The 21,119-nt window shown below is 36.2% G+C and overlaps 1 protein-coding gene across 3 annotated transcripts in view; it reads left to right on the forward strand.

Moving 5' to 3' along the window:
• BAZ1A (bromodomain adjacent to zinc finger domain 1A) overlaps positions 1 to 20,904 on the forward strand; it is a 90,316-nt gene extending 69,412 nt beyond the window's left edge. For all 3 annotated transcript variants that reach the window (XM_041759346.1, XM_041759347.1, XM_041759345.1), the window contains 10 exons: positions 797 to 1,393; positions 2,995 to 3,158; positions 3,872 to 4,026; positions 5,413 to 5,561; positions 12,337 to 12,584; positions 12,676 to 12,902; positions 14,255 to 14,724; positions 17,753 to 17,895; positions 19,380 to 19,467; positions 19,908 to 20,904. In XM_041759346.1, the coding sequence (XP_041615280.1) occupies positions 797 to 1,393; positions 2,995 to 3,158; positions 3,872 to 4,026; positions 5,413 to 5,561; positions 12,337 to 12,584; positions 12,676 to 12,902; positions 14,255 to 14,724; positions 17,753 to 17,895; positions 19,380 to 19,467; positions 19,908 to 20,104 (2,438 nt within the window). In that variant the 3' untranslated portion in view covers positions 20,105 to 20,904. The remainder of the gene's footprint in view (positions 1 to 796; positions 1,394 to 2,994; positions 3,159 to 3,871; positions 4,027 to 5,412; positions 5,562 to 12,336; positions 12,585 to 12,675; positions 12,903 to 14,254; positions 14,725 to 17,752; positions 17,896 to 19,379; positions 19,468 to 19,907) is intronic.
• Positions 20,905 to 21,119: the final 215 nt, after the last annotated feature.

Consider the following 21,119-nt stretch of genomic DNA (forward strand, 5'->3'; position numbering starts at 1 on the left):
AGAATGATATTTTGTAATACAAAAATTATATGAAATTCAGATTTCACTGATCATAGTTTTAATTGGACTCAGCCATGCTTGTTCCTTTATATATTGTCTATGGCTGCTTTCATGCAACAGTGGCACAGTTGAGCAGCTGTGACAGAAACCATATGGCCAACAAAACCTAAAAATATTTACTAGCTAGCCCTTTATGAAAGTCTGCTGACTCCTGCCTTAGAGAAAGGACTGAACATATGTTGGAGAATAATAGACTCTGCCTCACTATCCAGTATGGAGATTGCAGTTTTTTGTGTGTCTCCTGTATTTAAATATACCAGTTTCTTACCAGCATAGTGTATTAGTCTGCTCAGGCTGCCATAATAAAATACCACAGACTGGTGGCTTAAATGACAGAAATCTATTTTCTCACAGTTCTGGAGGCTGGAAGTCCAAGACCAGCAGGATTGATTTCTGGTGAGGCCTCTCTCAGCTTGCTATAGCACCTTCTCACTGTGTCCTCACAGAACTGCTCCTCTGTGCCCACAAGTGTGAAGAGTGAGCACCCTGGTCTCTTTCTTACATGGATACTGCTCCTGAGTTACAGGGTCCCCACACTCTTTGAACTCATTAAACCTTAATTACCTCCTTAAGGACCCTATCTCCAAATATGTCACATTAGGGTTTAGGATTTCAACATATGAATTTGAGGGGCATTCAGTTTGGTCCATAATACAAGGTAACTTAGGATAGCTTTGTTTGTTTTTCTGATGAAAATTTGAAATGTGATAGTGATAATCAAATGTTTAAACTATAGGGAAAAGGGGACAAAATGGATTTAAAGAATTTACAAGACAAGAAGAGGTCAACTGTGTAACAAGAGAGCCTCTTACTGCAGATGAGGAAGAAGCTTTAAAACAGGAACATCAACGAAAAGAGAAAGAGCTCTTGGAAAAAATCCAAAGTGCCATAGCATGTACCAATATCTTTCCCTTGGGCCGAGACCGCATGTATAGGCGATATTGGATTTTTCCTTCTATTCCTGGATTATTTATTGAAGAGGATTATTCTGGTCTCACTGAAGACATGCTCTTGCCTAGACCTTCATCATTTCAGAATAGTATACAGTCTCAAGATCCTCAGGTATCCACTAAAACTGGAGAGTCTTTGACGCCTGAATCTACCTCCAACATTGACCAAGGTCCATGTGATGATTCTGTGCAACTGCCAAAACCAGTGCATAAGCCAAATCGGTGGTGCTTTTACAGTTCTTGTGAACAGCTAGACCAGCTTATTGAAGCTCTTAATTCTAGAGGACATAGAGAAAGTGCCTTAAAAGAAACTTTGTTGCAAGAGAAGAGCAGAATATGTGCACAGCTAGCCCATTTTTCTGAAGAGAAATTTCATTTTTCAGGTAAATTTTCATTGAAAACTTTCTTTTATTTTCTCTCCCCATAATTCTCTAGTTCAGGCTTAAACATTTGTTGAACTATTAAAGCTATATATAAAACACCTTTTCCATTTAGACCATGCTCTCAGTTTACAAGTTAGAGAATGTTTGCCAGTTAGAGAACAAGGTTCTCTAGATGTCACTGGGTTCCACTTGGACGGAGAAACGGCAATGTGTGAAGATCCATCCTCTTCCTGATCTCATTTCCTGATCAGAGACTCGATACCTAAGGCACTAAGGTTAACATTAGTTTTAGAAATTCAACATGATACTGAGAGTTCAGTCACTAAGGATTTTGGCTGAGAGTCCAGGGACAGATTCTCTTAGTGATCACTTCTTTGGAGATTGCTGCAACGGCAGATCAGGGAGCAGCATCTCTATATGATGGCTGGTTCATTGATAACAGATAAGAGAAAGCAGTAATGCATTTGGGGTATAAGTTTTAATATCACTAAACAAGATCCTCTAGGTAAAGAACTGTTAAATTTAGGGGCATATTGTCATGACTACTTTAGTTCTCTTCACATTAAAAACTTTAGATCACAATTCTTTATTTAACAGCTTTATTGAGAATTAGTTCATACACCATGTAATCCACTCACTTGAAATGTGCAATTCAGTGGTTTTCATTATATTCACAGATGTGCAGCCATCACACAATTTTAGAACATTTTATCACCTCAAAAGGAAACCCTAAATTTGTTTTCTGTTTCTGTAAATTCCCCTGTCTGAACATTTTAAATGAATGGTATCATATAATATATGTATGGTCTTTTGTGACTGGGTTTTTTAACTTAGCATAATGTTTTCAAGGTGCATCCAAGTTGTAGCACATGTCAGTACTTCATACTTTATAACCAAATAATGTTCCATTATATAGAAACATACTACATTTTATTTAACCATGTATTAGTTGATGGATATTTCTGTGGCTTGCATATTTTGGCAGTTGTGAATAATGCTGTTGTAAACATTGCATACAAGTTTTTGTCTCAACATATGTTTTCATTTCTCTTGGGTGTATACCTAAGAGTGGTCATGTGATAATTCTGTTTAATCATTTGAGGAACTGCCATACTGTTTGCTGCACCATTCTGTATTCCTACCAAGAGTGTGTGAGGGCTAAAAGTTTTCCATGTCCTTGTCAACATTTGGTTTGTCTGACTTTCAGATTCTAACCATTTTAGATGTATGAAGTGGTACTTTATTGTTTTGATGTGAATTTCCCTAGAGAGTAATAGTGTTGAACATCTTTTCATGGTCTTATTGGCCATTTATATATCTTCCTTAAAGAAAAGTCTATTCATATCTGTTCATTGCCCATTCTTTTTATTGGAATGTCTTTTTATTGAGTTGTAAGAAAAAGTTCTTCAAATATTCTAGACTCAAGTTCCTTATTAGATATCTAATGTGCAAACATTTCTGCCCCCCCCCCGTTTTTTTTTTGCACTTGAGGATTTATTAAATGTTCTTATATCCATTATCTCATGATCATAACTACCACTTTTGGGAAATCATATTTTTTAGTAAGAAAATCATAATAAAGGTATTGATAACTATTTCAGACAAACCTCAAACTGATAGCAAACCTACATATTGCCGGGGAAGATCTTCCACTACATATGATGCAGCTCAGATGTCTGCAGAAAGACAGCTTGAATTGAGGCTGAGAGATTTTCTTTTGGATATTGAAGACAGAATTTACCAGGGAACATTAGGAGCAATCAAGGTTTGTATCTGTTCCCATTTTTAATTTACCTGATTACCAAAGTTTTGGTCATATTTGTTAATTTACTTGGTATAGGCAAGGTATGTGTGTTTTGAATAAATACATGGGAGTGATACATTTTTTATGAAAACTCAGTTTCTTCCCCTGTATCAAAGTATATAGGAGTAGAGATCTTTCTTAAATATACAGTATGGCTATCTGCTTTCTTAAATAGAATTTAATGAACATCATTGACCTAATTTTTAATATTAATTTTTAGTATTTTTTAAATATCTGTTTTATGGTATTTTCATCCGAGATGTTAAAATGTGTAAGGATATTTTCTTCTTCCTTGACTAGCTCCTGCCTGCTCTGCTGAGTCTGGTTTGTTTATTGGTTTCTTTGTTACCTTTTTAAAATCTGTAAGTAATTCATGCTTGATATGTGTGTTCTGTTCATTCCTTTGCTATATCATCTGTCACTTTTTTGCTACTATCAGGTAACCAGTCTTAGAATTATGATTTCCCTATATAGAAAGTGAGGTACTAAAGCTTCCATCTATGAATGATATGAATTTCATTTTGGCCACTTAGTAACCTTATTTTTAGATCCCTTTTTGATTCACAATCTGTTCTAGAATATTCATGAATTTTTCATATGTACATTGAATCTCATACTTCTTGGGAACAACATATGCCATTTTTCCAGGTTGATAAATTTGGGTTTTGTTACAGGTTACAGATCGACACATCTGGAGATCAGCATTAGAGAGTGGACGTTATGAGCTGTTAAGTGAGGAGAACAAGGAAAATGGGATCATTAAGACTGTGAATGAAGATGTAGAAGAGATGGAAATTGATGAGCAAGCAAAGGTCATAGTAAAAGACAGGTACAAAAAGGGTTTTTCTAAAGAAATTGTCACTTTTCCTTCCCAGTTCAATTGCAGAATTGAAAATTTTAGTAAATTCTCTTTTTCCTCAAAAAATTGTTTTAAAATCTTATCATGAGGACTTTTAAGACTTGTAACCACTGAAATGATCGTTTTCTTCAACCTCAGGCTCTCTTTTACTCCACTTTGTGCTAGTGTAGCCAAAAGACAGCTTGTAGATAATGACAATTTCTCGAGCTTAAAAAGAAGTCTTTGGACTTAAGATTTTATTAATCTCAGAAAGTGACTAACTTTATACTGTCCATTTTTCTTTTGTGTAGGATAACTTAGTAAATTGTGGTAGGCTTAATTATCTGAATTATTAATCAGAACCTATATCTGTATATCTATAGATAGATACTTTGACTATCTTGATAGTTATTTTTAGATAACTACCCTTAAGGAGTTTATTATCTAGAAAAAAAGGAAGATATGATACTGGGAGAGGAGACATAGTACTGAAGGCTTTGAGCAAATAGGTTTGTACATTTAAATGATCATTTAGCTGCTGAGATTGGAGGCTAAGGAACTACTTAGGAGGCAGCTACAAGTGTCCTAGCCAGTAAAAATTGAAGCTAGAGAAAAAGGTATAGAGGTAAACTGCCTGGGGGGCACCTGGGGGGCTCAGTCAGTTAACAAGCATCTGGCTTTGGCTCTGGTCATGATCCTGGGGTCCTGGGGTCAAGCCCCACATCAGGCTCCCTGCACAATGAGGAGCCTGCCTCTCCCTCTGCCCCTTCCCACTGCTTGTGTTCTCTCTGTGTCTCTCAAATAAGTAATAAAATCTTAAAAATAAATAAATAAATAAAATTGCTGCCTGGGATTTGTGTCCTTAAGGCTCATCATTGGGTCATCTACCTAAAACCTTTCTACTTAAGCCTTGTCTCATCCACCTTCCCTCCAAATATTTGCCCTTCTGACCTCCTTAAATGACTTGGTATTTAGTTTAGCTCTTGATTCACGTGTTTATTTCCCTTTCCTACTGGCTTACATAATCTTTGAGATTGAGGAAACTGTTTCTTACACAGATAATAAGCAAGCATTTGGAGGAATAGACTAAAGTTTTACCTAAGTGTTTTTTTTGTTTGTTTTTTTTTTTCCTAAGTGTTTTTTAATAACGTAAACTCTGGGCAGCCCACGTGGCTCAGCGGTTTAGCGCCACCTTCAGCCCAGGGCCTGATCCTGGAGACCCAGGATCAAGTCCCACATCAGGCTCCCTGCATGGAGCCTGCTTCTCCCTCTGCCTGTGCCTCTGCCTCTCTCTCTCTGTGTCTCTCATGAATAAATAAATAAAATCTTTAAAAAAAAAATAATAATAACGTAAACTCTTCCATGTTTTCATTGTAGACTCTTGGGCATAAAAACAGAAACTCCAAGTACTGTCTCAACTAATGCAAGTACGCCACAATCAGTGAGCAATGTGGTTCATTATCTGGCAATGGCACTTTTTCAAATAGAGCAGGGCATTGAGCGGCGTTTTCTCAAAGCTCCACTTGGTAAGTACCAGTTTGCACTTCAAAATATTAATTGTACCTTAAATGATTTTGAGATTGCCCTGTAGGGACAGCTCCCTATAGGGGTGGCTCAGTGGTTGAGTGTCTGCCTTCGACTCAGGGCATGATCCTGGGGCCCTGGGATCGAGTCCCACATTGGGCTCACCACAGGGAACCTGCTTCTCTCTCTGCCTATGTCTCTGCCTCTCTCTCTGTGCCTGTCATTCATAAATAAATAAATAAATAAATAAATAAATAAATAAATAAATACTTTTAAAAAAGAGAGAAAGAGATGAAAGAAAAAGGAAAGAAAGAAAGAAATTGCCCTATAATAGAAATGTGTGGGCTGACACAATGAAATTGGCTAAAAATTTTAAGATTGTATTTTCATTTTAAAATGTGGGTTCTTTCAGGTGAGATGTTTTAAAATAATACTTAAAAGTACTTTTTATTTTAGATACTCATCTTAATGACTGTCTTTTTATCTATTTCTGTCAATCTTTTCTTTTGTGTTTCATCAAAAGAAAGATTACCAAAACCTGTTACTGGCCAGATTCTGAATAATCAAAAATTGTACATAAATATTTGTTATATAAAACAGAACCCCAAAGAAGCTGCTTAAGTGTGGGTCATTGGGACACCTGGGTGGCTTAGTTGGCTGAGCAGCTGACTTAATTTTGGCTCAGGTCATGATCTCAGGGTGATGGGATTGAGCCCTGTTTGGGCTCCACACTCAGTAGAAAGTCTGCTCAAGGATTCTCTCTCTCCTTCTCCCTCCAATCCTCCCTCTACTCAAACACTCTCATCTCAGATGAATAAATAAATCTTTAAAAAAATAATAATGTGGGTCACTAACCTGAGCACCATATGAGAAGCACTGAATCAAGTGTTAAAGGGTACGTAAATGAGGAAATGCTCTATAATTTATGGTAGGATGATAGAAGTGATACTATCTGGATTGTGTTTTAGCAATGTGTTTCAAGTTCCAAATCAACTCTCAAGTCATAACTGCCTTGAACTTCCCTTTGTTCTGACATGTTAAATTAATTTATAATTCATCATATTCAAAGTAGTTTGTATCTCAGTAGTGGGGTGCTAGAAGAAACAGTTTTTTAAACCATACCTTTTTGGTCTCCTATTGAGAGCAACTTGAATTGACTAAAATCCTTTTTCAATTATTTGAATATTACCTTGTTGAGTACTAAGAACAGCTTTCATAAATATATGGTTCTATCAGAATGTGGATATATTTATAAAATATCAATTTGAAATTGAAGGGTTTATGGCCAGTATCTTATTGTTCTAATAAGCCTTTTCATATTTTTATAAATTGATAATTCCACCATGAGCTCAATGACTCACTTTTCAGATTGGAAAATAGCAGTTAGAGAAATAAATATGGGATCCCTGGGTGGCGCAGCTGTTTGGCGCCTGCCTTTGGCCCAGGGTGCGATCCTGGGGACCCGGGATCGAATCCCACGTTGGGCTCCTGGTGCATGGAGCCTGCTTCTCCCTCTGCCTGTGTCTCTGCCTCTCTCTCTCTCTCTCTCTCTGTGTGTGACTATCATAAATAAATAAAAATTTTTAAAAAAATTAGAGAAATAAATATGTATGATCATAGCTCACAAAAATACTCATTTATATTTGTTATATCACTTATTTCCCAGTTTTCATTATTTCTTAATAGTTTCTGTGTCTAAATTGAACTACATATACAAAGGATCCCTTTCTACTATTTTTTACAACCACATAAGAATCTACAATTACTAAAATTAAATTTTTAAATAAAATTTATTTGTAAATTATGTAACTCTTATAAATATTTAAATACTACTATTAATTCTGTGATTCCAAAAGAGAGAAAACACAATTCTGCTGATTTTTCTTCCATTTCTGAAACTGCCCATCAATTAAAGTTGTTTATAAAATCAAGGAGAAAAATATCAAATTGTTTAATGTGTCCATATTTTCATCAGTATGTCATTAAATATTTAAAAGGGAAAAAGTTAACACTGGGAGATGTTGCAGCTTACAATCTAGTAGGTTATATGAGAGATGAGAGCTATAGTTCTGCTAGGTTGTATACAGCAGTGTTGGAACATTCATTTCATCCTAAGGGATATAAAAGGAACAATTTTGGGATGCCTGGGTGGCTCAGCAGTTGAGCGTCTGCCTTCGGTTCAGGGTGTAATCTAGGAATCCAGGATAGAGTCTCACATCAGGCTTCTTGCCGGGAGCCTGCTTCTCCCTCTGCCTGTGTCTCCATCTCTCTCTCTCTCTCTGTCTCTGTCTCTCATGAATAAATAAGTAAAATCTTTAAAAAAAAAAAAAAGAACAATTTCAATTTGAAGTCTTAAAAAAGGTGAAATAAGAAAACTTCAACTTACTTTGATGCTAAATGTTGATCAAAGTTTAGATATTGATTGTTTATAATATGATTGTTATCTACCATTGCTGCCCCGTAAAAAGTTAATAGAATAATTGATGTCTGTAGGTTTTTATATTTTGTTTAAGCCTTTGGGGGAATCTGTTTTGAATGGGACCACAAGAACTAGAGGTGCCTCTGGGGTTTGAAGATAATCTAAATATTTAGAGCAAGGTTATCAAGAATATCCTTAATCTGGGGGAGAAATGTGGGTTCTGCTTTATGAATGTTTGAGATAGAATATAAAAATTCTCCATTCTTTTGATTATTTTTCAGCATAGTAAATTCACTGTGGTAGGAATTTTACCAGTTTAGCTTCAGAGATCGTTTCGGTTTCTTTTTTTCTTTTTTCTTTTTTCTTTTTTAAGATTTTATTTATTTATTCATGAGAGACAGAGAGAGGCAGAGACATAGACAGAGGAGAAGCAGGCTCTATGCAAGGAGCCTGATGTGGGCCTCAGTCCTGGAACTTCAGGATCATGCCCTGAGCTGAAGGCAGACGCTCAGCCATTGAGCCACTCAGGCATCCCTGTTTCAGTTTCTTGAGGAAGCAAGTAAAATAAAAATTCTACTTAAGTTTCACCTTCCGTAGGATGTCCCTCTTATTCTAATCATTAATCACATTAATAAACTAGGCTTTTTTTTAACTTGAGGAAGATATTCATATTTGAATTATTTTAGGTGAGATCTGTGAGAATTGTTTAGGTTGGAAATCTCATCATTTATAAAGTCATGCTTATGGTTAAATCCTTAAGCAATGAAAAAAATCCTCAAACTAACTTTATCAATTTGAAATTAGGTAACACAGAAATTAATAAAGACCAAAGGGGAGATAGAAAAAAAAAGGACACGAAAAAGAGAGAGGAAGATCAATCTAGTGTGAGAGTTGGTAAATTTTTAACTTTTTAAAGAATTTTGTCTTTTTAAAGAATTATGATTTTACTTCCTGTGTTGCTGAGTACTGATTTGAATATTTAGCTTTGGAAGGAAAACCTTGAATTTGATGGTCTTTTTGGAAAGGAATGGGATTGGAGACAGTCTTATAAAATAATATCTTCCTAGCATTTTTCTTCTACATTACATACCTCGGTTAATGTTTTTTTTTGTTTTTTTTGTTTGTTTTGTTTGTTTGTTTGTTTGTTTGTTTTTTTGCTAGCATAGGAGGATTTATAGGGTGGGAGTTTTTGTGTTATCTCCAGGAAAAACCTACATAGCATGGTCACATAGATAACTATGTAGTAGCAGTTAACAATATGAAGTCTCCCAATGTAATATATGATCATATGAGTCTACCATTATTTCATGTGTAAAATCCTAATCCTAATTTCTTGAGGGATTTATTTATACTAGCATGATGGAAGATAAAAGAGAAACAAGACACTTCTGCCCTTGGGAGTTTTATAATCTGGAGAAGTGGCAAGACAACAGAAAAATGGAATCAATTGTATACACTGTTTTTTATCCTTATTTACGTTCTATATAAAAGCAGAAGCATGTGGACATCCATTTAAAAAGTGGATGGAATAAAAATTGGACATTGAGATACCACAGATTTAATTTTTTCTTTTTCTTTCTTTTTTTTATTTTTTTAAGATTTTATTTATTCCCGAGAGACAGAGACAGAGAGAGAGAGAGAGAGAGAGAGAGAAACACAGGCAGAGTGATAAGCAGGCTCCATGCAGGGAACCTGACTCCATCCCAGGTTTCCAGGATCAGGCCCTGGGCTGAAGGTGGCGCTAAACCGCTGAGCCACCTGGGCTGCCCAGATTTAATTTTCTTAAAGCACCTCTTTGATCAAAACCCATAATGTTTCACCAACCTTCAAGTTAAAAATCATTCAGACTGACTTTCAAGGTTCCAAAGGCCCTTCACAGTTTGTCTTTTTCCTCCACTCTTCCACAGTGGCCTATATGCAATCTTATTTCTTGCACTTACCAATAAGAATGTCCTTGGATTTATCCAGAAAGATTTCTTTAAGATCTTTGAACTAGCAATTTTTGTTGCCTCCTTCCTTAGAGAGTCTGCTCAGGCTAGAACTTTTCATGAAGCCTTATATCAAAAATCACAGTAAATAGAAAACACAAAATAAGAGGGTGGAAATAATTACTGCATTTATTTCTCACTTTGCTAATATTTTTCTTCAGCTTTACCTGAAGAGCCATTGACCCATTCGTTTTTTTCCTCTCCCATCAAGTTATTAGTCTCAATTATTTTTGGAGATTCTGATGCTTTTTCAAACTGCTTGGTTCCTTATATTTTCAAACATTTATTTCTTAAAACATTAAAACAGTTACTTTATATTTTGTGTCTAAACAAATATCTCAAGTCTTTATGGGTCAGATTCTGCTGGCTCTTGTCTGTAATGTTTTGTTTCCACATGTGCATTGTAAGTCTTGACTATTAACTGTCATTCCTCAGAACTTGATCTATGGATATTTCTTTAGAGAGAATTTGCAAAGATGTGTACTTGTTTCTGGCATCCACCTGATTTCACTACCACCTGGGCCGCTTTAAAAAATCTTATGTTTTTTCAGGTTTTAATTTTTTTTTTAATTTATTTATTTATGATAGTCACACACACAGAGAGAGAGAGAGGCAGAGATACAGGCAGAGGGAGAAGCAGGCTCCATGCACCGGGAGCCTGACGTGGGATTCGATCCCGGGTCTCCAGGATCGCGCCCTGGGCCAAAGGCCCAAACCGCTGCGCCACCCAGGGATCCCTTTTTTCAGGTTTTAAACTGTTTAGGCATTGGTTACGTGTTCTCAGGGTAGATTCATTTTCCCTTTCCACTCAACACCAAGGTCCAGATGAGCAGATTTCCATGCTACTTCTTTCTTTCTCCAATGTACCCTTTCCTGCCTTGATGCTTGAAGGTATAGCCTTTTGGAGTCCTAGCTTTTCAGAAAGGATTCAGCACATTGGGTGAGCCCTAGATATCACGTCCTGTCTCTCTCATCCAGCCCAACAATCAAACAGAAGCTCAAGACTCAACTAATGTTTGGCAGATCTGCTCCTTTATGACTTCAGCTCCTTGTATATATCTTCACTCTCCCAGCTATATAAAAAATTTCTTAAAGGTAGGGACCATAGAATGAATTGTTTATATCTTCTAAATTGTTGCACACAGGAGGAACAGTATAATGCAGCAATAATGATAACAGTAACAGTGTTTACTCCCTGACAGGCATTTTACTTGTCTCATATATATCATCCCACTTAATCTTCCTCACAGCCCTCAGACTCAGAGGTAGATGCTATCCACATATTACTGTTGGGAAACCTGAGGCCGCACTCAAACAGGGGGGCTAGTACTCACCTCGAAGCAGACTGACTCCAGAGCCCACATTCCCTTTAATCATTATGCTACTGCCCAAGAGGACTTTTTTTTTTTTTTTTTGAGGATAGTAGTAGGAAATATGTCATAATAAGAACAAACTATGTTTGAAGTCTTATAAACCTTGTAGAAATTGGACATTATGTGGTAGTCCTTTCATAATTAAGTATAATGTTTTAGGAATATAAGGTGGTAGCAATGATGGAAGATTCACTGAAGAGAAAAATCACATGCCAGTGTTAAATGATAGATTAATGGCATCTAGCCAAATGACTCTTAATAAATCTTAGTCCAGAAGACAAAGAAATGATGTTATTAATGACAGAAACTTTCAAAGGTTCCTATATAAATATTAATGCTGAAAGTTCTTTTGGGAAGTGGAGTTTTAGCATTTTTTTTACCTCATTTAAAAAAAATATTTTCTTAGAGATAGAAGACAAGAGAGTTAGCATTTCTATATAATTTATATTTTTAATAATAGCTTTATTGAGATATTTGCATATATAAAATTCATCCTTTTAAAAAATGGATTCAGTGGGTTTTAGTATATTCACTGTTACACAGTCATTCACCATGATCTAATTTCAGAAAATTTTCATCAGCCCCAGGAGAAAACCTCCTATATGATTGATATTTAACTTAGAAGCATTATCCTTGATTCAAATGGATACTAACTGATTTGTTATCATATTTAGCTAGTTCTTTAAGTCAGGCCAAGAATTGATCAAAAACCACTAGATTGAGAACACATTGCTTAAGTTAATTCTTCTCTTTTTAACTATTGAAATCCCCAAGCTTTTGATTTATGGATTTAAGTAATTTTTTATATCACAAACAAGCTATGGCTCAGCAAATATTTTCTTTAACATGAGGTTTTTGTTTTTAATATCAACACGATCTTTTTGTTAAGTTTTAGAAGAACTTTAAAATCTAACCTGTTTAAAATACCAAGAAAATAGTTCTAGGAGATCTCTGAGGTTTGCCTAGACACTTAAATTACTTTACCTTTTCATTTAAGATGCCAGTGACAGTGGGCGTTCTTACAAAACAGTCCTGGACCGTTGGAGAGAGTCTCTGCTTGCTTCTGCTAGTCTATCCCAAGTCTTTCTTCATCTCTCCACCTTGGATCGTAGTGTGATATGGTCTAAATCTATACTGAATGCTCGTTGCAAGATATGCCGAAAAAAAGGCGATGCTGAAAACATGGTACTTTGTGATGGCTGTGATCGGGGTCATCATACCTACTGTGTTCGACCAAAGCTCAAGGTATTTTTCCCCCTTCTACTTCTTAGATGAGGATTGAGTGATTGAGGTTTTGAGTGACAGATGATTAATGATCATTTCTGTGATTTGTCAGACTGTGCCTGAAGGAGATTGGTTTTGTCCAGAGTGTCGGCCCAAGCAACGTTCTAGAAGACTCTCCTCTAGACAGAGACCATCCTTAGAAAGTGATGAAGAAATGGAAGACAGTATGGGAGGTGAGGATGATGAAGTTGATGATGATGATGAAGAGGGTCAAAGTGAGGAGGAGGAGTATGAGATAGACCAAGATGAAGATGACTCTCAAGAAGAGGAAGAAGTCAGGTAAGTCTTAATATGCAATAAAATGAGAGTTTGTGAGTCATAACTAGACAATCTCTTGACTACTCAAAAACAAATGGAATGATTGGGGCCGATAACTTTTTAAAAACTGGTATATAATATAGTGTCCTTACGTTATCCTTGCTTTAGTATGATAAGCATTTGAAGTTATTCCTGAGGGAATGTAGTACCTACATTGAGTTTAGCCAGGTCATAAAATCCAATAGAAGTTGATGTTTGTGTAGGAATACCAATTCAGACCCCCATTAAGTTTGATTTTACTGAATTTTGTGCCTACAGCAGCAAAGAAACATTCCAAAGGATATTCATGAGATAAAGTGAATGCAGTTTCCCAGTGCCCCTCTTGCTTTCTCAAGGAGGTATACTCAAATATGGGTGATCTTGGCATCTACAGAGAGAGAAAGAGATCTGCCAGGAAGCACATTATATTGTTAGACTCCTACCACATTAGCAGTTAGAAACAACTTCTATACATAAGCAGGTATTCCGCAACTTAGCAAGCTGTGTCACTCAGGCCTAATGAATTGGGTGAGGACCTGGTTATTCCTGCTGTGGCAGCACTAGAGCATTCTCCCCTTTATTGGTCCCTAAGACCTCTCCACCTTTTTAACATCTGAGCCCCATTCATGTGGAATCAGGAAAGTGAATTAAAGTAAGGGCAACTTCAAACTGACAAAGTACAAAAAGGCCAATCTGCAGAGGATAGAGAGAACTACCCTGCTTATTTTAATCAGGTTGTTTTTTAATAGCTCCAACTAGTAGGAACCATCGCCCTTGTAGATTATAAGGGCAGTATTTGTGTTAAACATAAAGATGATAAAGAATTTGGAAAATTCCAGGTAAACTGGAAGTCCAGGTATGGGGAAATGGATAAAAAGAGGCTCAATAGGGTTGTTTCATCCTTGTCTATGACTTGAAGACAATTAAAAGACCGAACCTGGGGGGCCTGGTTGGCTCAGTCATTGAAGTGTGTAACTCTGGATCTGATCTTGGGGTTGTGAGTTCTAGCTGCATGTTGTGGGTAGAGTTTACTGAAAATAAAAGATTGAATCTAGTTTTGTATTTTACAGTAAGAATCAGAAGATGGCAGAAAGATGCTCAGCATGGTATTCAGAAACCACAGATTTAGGGCCTATTTTAGTTACTGTCATTGACCAAAACTGTAGATTACCTCGCCATCAATGATAATGAAAAGTAATGGTCTCCTGTAGCATAAGGACACCAAAGAAATATATGTAGAATCATTGGCTGAATAGTAGAACAAAGGGAATAGGGATAATCGTATGTGTATCATTTCTCTGTAGAATAATCATGTTTTCTAACAATATTTATAGCCCACCAAAACGAGGAAGACCACAAGTCAGATTGCCAATTAAAACCAGAGGGAGAATTAGCACTTCTTTCTCAAGTCGTGGCCAACGACAAGATCCTGGAAGATACACTTCACGGAGTCAGCAGAGTACACCCAAAACAACTGTTTCCTCTAAAACCACTGGTAGAAGCCTCAGAAAGATAAGGTCTGCTCCTCCAACAGAAACTAAATCTTTAAGAATTGCTGGTCGTTCTACTCGCCAGAGTTATGGCCCACTGCAAGCAGACGTATTTGTGGAACTACTTAGTCCTCGTAGAAAACGCAGAGGAAGGAAAAGTGCTAATAATACACCAGAAAATAGTCCCAACTTTCCTAACTTCAGAGTCATTGCCACAAAGTCAAGTGAGAAGTCAAGATCTCTAAATGTTACTTCAAAACTTTCTCTCCAAGATAGTGAATCCAAGAGAAGAGGAAGAAAAAGACAATCTACAGGTATAAAGAAGTCTAATTTAAATTCCTCTTACCTAAGAAAATGGAGTAATTTGCGAATATTGAATGTTGAGATATTTTGGATCATTTTTTAAAGGCTGTCACTAGGATATACAAGGTTATTAGCAACCTGGCCTAAAATGTAATATTCATCAAAGGGGCAGCTATTTGGGGAATAAGGTAAATTATATTATGAGTATTTTTTAGTGATGTAGCAAAGTAGTTGTGAGAAATGACACATTTCATTCTTTTCCACCCTTTCCTGCTTTAAAACACAACATACTCATTATCACCTAGACAAGCTACATTGTCTAGGGGTATTTGGTAAGGTTCCTATCTGATGTACTGAATTTGGGGGCAGGGGAGACCTGGGGGAGTGATATTATCATTAGGGAGTGATCACCAGCCATCTTTTTAATTCTGATAATTGTTGTTTATAGTAATCTTTATCCAAATTTGTTTATCTCTTCAATTCTATTTTTTCCTTTAATGCCAGTAGTAATAAAACTTTGCTATTTCCAAAAAATGAAATTAGACATAAAAAACGATACTGTTCCTTGAAGAATTATAGATAGGTTGTATTGCATTATTCAAATACATGGCAGGATTAAGGAGTTCATTGGTGAAAGAATAGAAGACGATTAGTCCTTGATGCCATCACCAGACTGTCAGGTTTGGGGAGGCGGTGCATTGTATCAGGTAACTTAGCACCAAAGGTCTAATTTAGCTTTTCCTATCCCCTTATCTGTTTTGGGGCTTCCCCAAATTCTGAACTTCAAGCTATTTGGAAACATAGCATACCTAAAACATTTGTATTTTTTAAAAACTCTGCTCGGAAAAAAAATTGGGGAGGCACCTGGGTGGGTCAGTCGGTTGAATCATCTGCCTTTGGCTTGGGTCATGATCTCGGAATCCTGGGATTGAGACCTGAGTCATGGTCCCTCAATGGGGAGCAACCTGGCCTAAAGCATAGTATTGGTGGAGTGTCTGCTTCTTCCTCATCTCCTCCCCCCAACTTGTTATCTCTATCTCTTAAGTAAGTAAATAAAATATTTTTTAAAAATAAAGGAAAACATTTTGTTAATTGATTTGTGAAATTACTAACCTGGTTCCAATGACAAAGGGGGCAATGTATGGATTTACATTTAAGTAGAGAATTTAAACACCTGAATTCATAATATGAACTATGCTACCTTTTTCTACTAATTCATACACTTTAGATTTCGTTATATATACCTTAGGTTTTATGAGAAAGCATTTTGCTTTCAGAAATCCTCCATATAAAATTAAGACAAGAGATGCATTTGGGTAGCTCAGTTGAGGGACCAACTCTTGATTTTGGCTCAGGTTGTGACCTGAGTTGTGGGATCAAGCCCTCCCTCAGGCTCTGTGCTCATGCTCATCATGGAGTCTGCTCGTCCTCCCTCTGCTCCTTATCCGCCTCCCTCTCTCATGCACTCTCTCCCCTCAAATGAATCAATAAATAAAATTAATGATAATCTTTTATTTCATTGTTAAAACATCTCAATTCTACCATGCAAGGTAATTTATAAAGAGGTCTACTTGCTAGATCTGAAAAGATTGTTTTCCTAATGATGTGTTTCAGAAAATTCTGCAGAATTGCTTGCTTTTTATTATAGTTGAAAATAGATTTTTATTTATTTATTTTTTTTTAAAATAGATTTTTAATAAAATGGGCTAAAATATAATCTATAAACTTTCTGTTCAAGGAATTTTATATTACAGTGTTTTTACAATATGTTCCCAATGAATGTTTAATTAATTCAGAAATTTTATGATCAAAAAGGAACAGTGGAGGCACCTGGCTGGCTCAGTCAGTGGAGCATACGACGTTTGAGTGCCACATTGGATGTAGAGACTAATTAAAAATAAAATCTTTAGGGGCGCCTGACTGGCTCAGTTAGAAGAGCATAGGACTCTTCATCTTGAGGTTGGGAGTTCAAGCCCCACCTTTGGTGTAGAGGTTACTTAAGTAGACTTTTTTTTAAATTAATAATCATAAAAATAATAAAAATTGATAATAAAATCTTTTTTAAAACAAAAGGAAAGGGATCCCTGGATGGCTCAGCAGTTTAGCACCTGCCTTTAGCCCCAGGGCATGATCCTGGAGTCCCAGGATCAAGTCCCCAGTCGGCCTCCTTGTGTGGAGCCTGCTTCTCCCTCTGCCTGTGTCTCTGCCTCTCTGTGTGTCTCTCATGAATAAATAAATAAAATCTTAAAAAAAAAAAAAAAAAAGGGCAGCCTGGGTGGCTCAGCAGTTTAGCCCGCCTTCAGCCCCTGGCATGATCCTGGAGACCCGGGATCGAGTCCCACATCGGGCTCCCTGCATGGAGCCTGCTTCTCCGCCTCTCTCTCTCTGCATCTCTCATGAATAAATAAATAAAATCTTTTAAAAGATTAAAAAATAAAAAGAAAGAGTGAACATTAGATTTTCATATTTCAGAATGTAGGCTAATTTTTTTTTTTTTTTTTTTTGAAAGGCCTCTAAAAACACATTTATTGTCTTATTAGGGACTAAATGAAGAGACAAGTTCCCAGGCTGATCCTTCAGCTTTCCTAAGGCCATATGGTCCTAAGGCCTCATGGTTCAAAAGTAGCATGTATCCAGGGTGGAGTAGGGGAGGACAGCATCATTCTGGAGGTCTCCACCACCACAGATCTCCATCTCTGGGGGGTGTGTCCAGAGCTGGACGGATGTGGCTAGGAGCCAGCCATGGCAGGTAGCTGTCCAATGTTCTGTAGTACCCTGTTCTCTGGAGGCTGTCTGACTCCTTTTGGCTCGTGGATGATGGCTCCTATGCAGACAGGTCTAAGTCTGGCTCCAAAGTGTTCTGGGCTCCAGATGAGTGGCTGTGTTGAGGGCAGGTGTGGTTCAGTAGCCCATTAATAATCTCATTAATTACATATATAGAATGTTAATTTTCTGTTTGAAGATAGGTTGTATTTATATACCTGTTTAGCTTGTAGTGATCAAATAATTTTCGTCATCACCTAAAATTTATTTATTTAGAATCATCTCCTATGACCCTGAATCGAAGGAGTTCAGGCCGACAAGGAGGAGTTCATGAATTGTCTGCTTTTGAACAACTTGTTGTGGAACTGGTACGGCATGATGACAGCTGGCCTTTTTTGAAACTCGTTTCCAAAATCCAGGTAATATTATTAGACTCGATAAAACGTATTCATGAATATTATCTGATTTAGTCTGCATGGCAGTCAAAACATCCATTAGTCACGATATACTTTGCTTTTTAAACACTTGGAAAGTTAGTTTCTAAATTGAAAAAAAAGGGGGATTAGAGAACATTCTCTGCTCAGTTCCTTCCAATCCTATGACTGATTCTCATGAATAATGACAGTATGTTGTGTTGAAATGGCTTCAATGTTTTTATTCTAGGTAATGAATATGAATAGATTTAATTCAACTGTGTACTGTTGATATTTCTGTTATGTAAAACAGCTGTTCTCAAACTGTAGCATACACTAAAATCACCTGGGGTGTCTTGTTAAAACGCAGGTTACTAGGCCTCATTACAGAGTTCTTGATTCACTACATCTGCAATGATGCTGATGGGGCTTGTCTAGAGACCACTGTGTGAGAAAGATAGGGACTCTTAGAAAACAAAGAGGGCCTAAAACTAAGGCATTTGAGATGGTGCTGGAGTTATTTATATACGTGGGGCACAGTATGATGTGCTACAGCAGATATGACAGTATTATAGTGTTATAATAGGAATTATAATGGTCTTCCAGAAGTAGAGAAAAAAAGGAGATTGATTTGAGCTTTTCAGAGGGAGAGAATACCAGGAATTTGAAAGTTTGTTATGGAAGAACTGTTTGGTCCGGTCATTAAAGATGGGTGGAATTTCAACAGTGAGAAATGGAATAAGAACATTTCGGGAAAAGGGCATGATAAGTTAAAGACCCAGAAATGAAAATATAGGAAATGATGGGAAGTTTGAATGGAGCAAAGGGTGTGTTAGAGAGATTTCTGGAACAAGAATGTGAAGGATTAATTACCATTGAATAGCATCCTATAAAAATTAAATCTCAGTTTGACTCAAATTCATTTTTCCTGAGTAGTTTTTGTGCTAAATAAGTTTTGTTATGTACATTTTATTATTTATTACAAATGCAGTAATGCTCATTAAATAACTGTATAGATACATATATGTTTCTCTTTATTTTTTTATAGAAATATTTTCTTCCCTTTTTTTTAAGATTTTATTTATTTATTCATGAGAGAGATAGAGAGAGAGGGGCAGAGACACAGGCAGAGGAGGGAGAAGTAGGCTCCACACAGGGAGCCCAAGATGGGACTTGATCCTGGATCTTCAGGATCAGGCCCTGGGCTGAAGGCGGCACTAAACCACTGAGCCCCCCGGGCTGCCCATATGTTTCTCTTTAGAGAGAAATAGAGTACACAAGCAAAATCACAAACTTTTTCTTTTCACAATAAGTTAACATTTTTTGTAGTATCAAATAAGCTTCTACAACGTTATAGTGACTGAAATATATTATGTGGTTTTAATGGGATCATAGTATTCAGTTGCTTTTAAGTGCAAAACTTGCACATATTTGACCATTTAACTCTGATAAATCTTCTATAGGAGAGATATATTTGAATTATTTTACAGGTCCCGGACTATTACGACATCATCAAAAAGCCCATTGCCTTAAATATAATTCGTGAAAAAGTGAACAAATGTGAATATAAATTAGCATGTAAGTAATTTATGTTTTCCTCTAATATTTTTGCTTAAAGAGGTGAAGATTGTGGTTTTTTTTGTGATTTAAATGTTGTATATTAATGTGATTGTGTAGATGGCATCCCAAGAGGTCTCTAAAATGTTTGTCTATGGATATGGAGATGAAAGATACTGGGTAGGAACTGAATGAGTTAAATATTTTGTAGAATCTGGTCTTAATAGAAGTTCTGTGTAATCATCTAATGTTCCTAATTATGTAATTGCATAGTTTCAATAGAACAATTATAAAGCTTAGTTAATAATTTTAAGCTTTAGTTCTGCTACCTTGTTTCAGAGGCTTCAATTTCTAAAGAAAAAGGTGGGCTTCATTTTCTTAGTGACATTTCCAGATATGATACAACAAAAATTATAATTTATGTACATTTATTCTAATTTCTTTGGTTTTTTTCTTTCTAGCGGAATTTATTGATGATATTGAGTTAATGTTTTCGAACTGCTTTGAGTACAACCCTCGTAACACAAGTGAAGCAAAAGCTGGAACTAGGCTTCAAGCATTTTTTCATATTCAGGCTCAAAAACTTGGACTACATGTCACTCCCGGGAATGTGGATCAAGTTAGCACACCACCAGCTGCAAAAAAGTCACGAATCTAATTTTGTCCTTCTAAAGGATATATTTGAGGAAAACAAATTGTTCATGAAAATGGAACATTAAATCATGCTCAAAAGCAGACATATATATATATATAAAGCAATAACAACTGATTGACCACACTGAAGTGTGGCCTGCACTATATTCTCAATTTTAATATTAAGCACTCAGGAGAATGTAGGAAAGATTTCCTTTGCTACAATTTTGCTCAGCATCTAATAAGTTTGATAGATGTATTGGATATAGTACTGGTTTACAGAGGTTTTTGTACATTTTGAGATCATTCATGTGTCCCAATATCTTTGAAAATATTTTTTCATCTGTGATTTATTTTGTCATTGATTTTTTTTTTTTAGAAGTGTGGTATTAAAGGAGATTTATCTAAACGGATAAATCTTCTATAGCACAGTTTAGAAAAGTATATATGTCTAAGAATTTTTAATGAGCACATTCTTTCAACACTACACATGAATGAATCCAGTTTTATATCCTTGAAGTGCTGTACCAGTGCTGGCTGGAGGTATTAAGTCTGAGTTTATTAACTAGATATTTATTTAGCATTCAAAATAATTTGTGAATTTGTTTTGTATTTATAAAATTTGTACCTGGAAAATGTTCTTTAATTTTTTAAACATTTTACTGTGTTTTTGTTTTATTTCTCTAACTTCCTTAATGATCAATCAATAAAAGGTAACACCCTCCCTTTTCCCTGACAGTTCTTTCAGTTTTACAGAACTGTATTACAAGTTTCTATGTACAACTTTTTAAGTGTACAAATAAAATGATACATGTTTTTCAAGTATTCTGAATCTGGAATTTTTACAAATCAGAATTGGACTATTACATGTGATCCATACAGACCATCGGAACTAATGTTTTATTGTACCTGAGTCTGTAAGGCAGTGATTTGCACCTTTTTCAGCCCAGACCCTTGAGGAGTAAGATATCTCCATTAGTAACAGTAACCGTCTGTGACAGGGATTCTCAGAGTAAAAGGAGGAAAGAAAGTATAGGATA

Source organism: Vulpes lagopus, chromosome 6 (genome assembly GCF_018345385.1).
Source record: "Vulpes lagopus strain Blue_001 chromosome 6, ASM1834538v1, whole genome shotgun sequence".
Lineage (NCBI taxonomy): Eukaryota > Metazoa > Chordata > Mammalia > Carnivora > Canidae > Vulpes > Vulpes lagopus.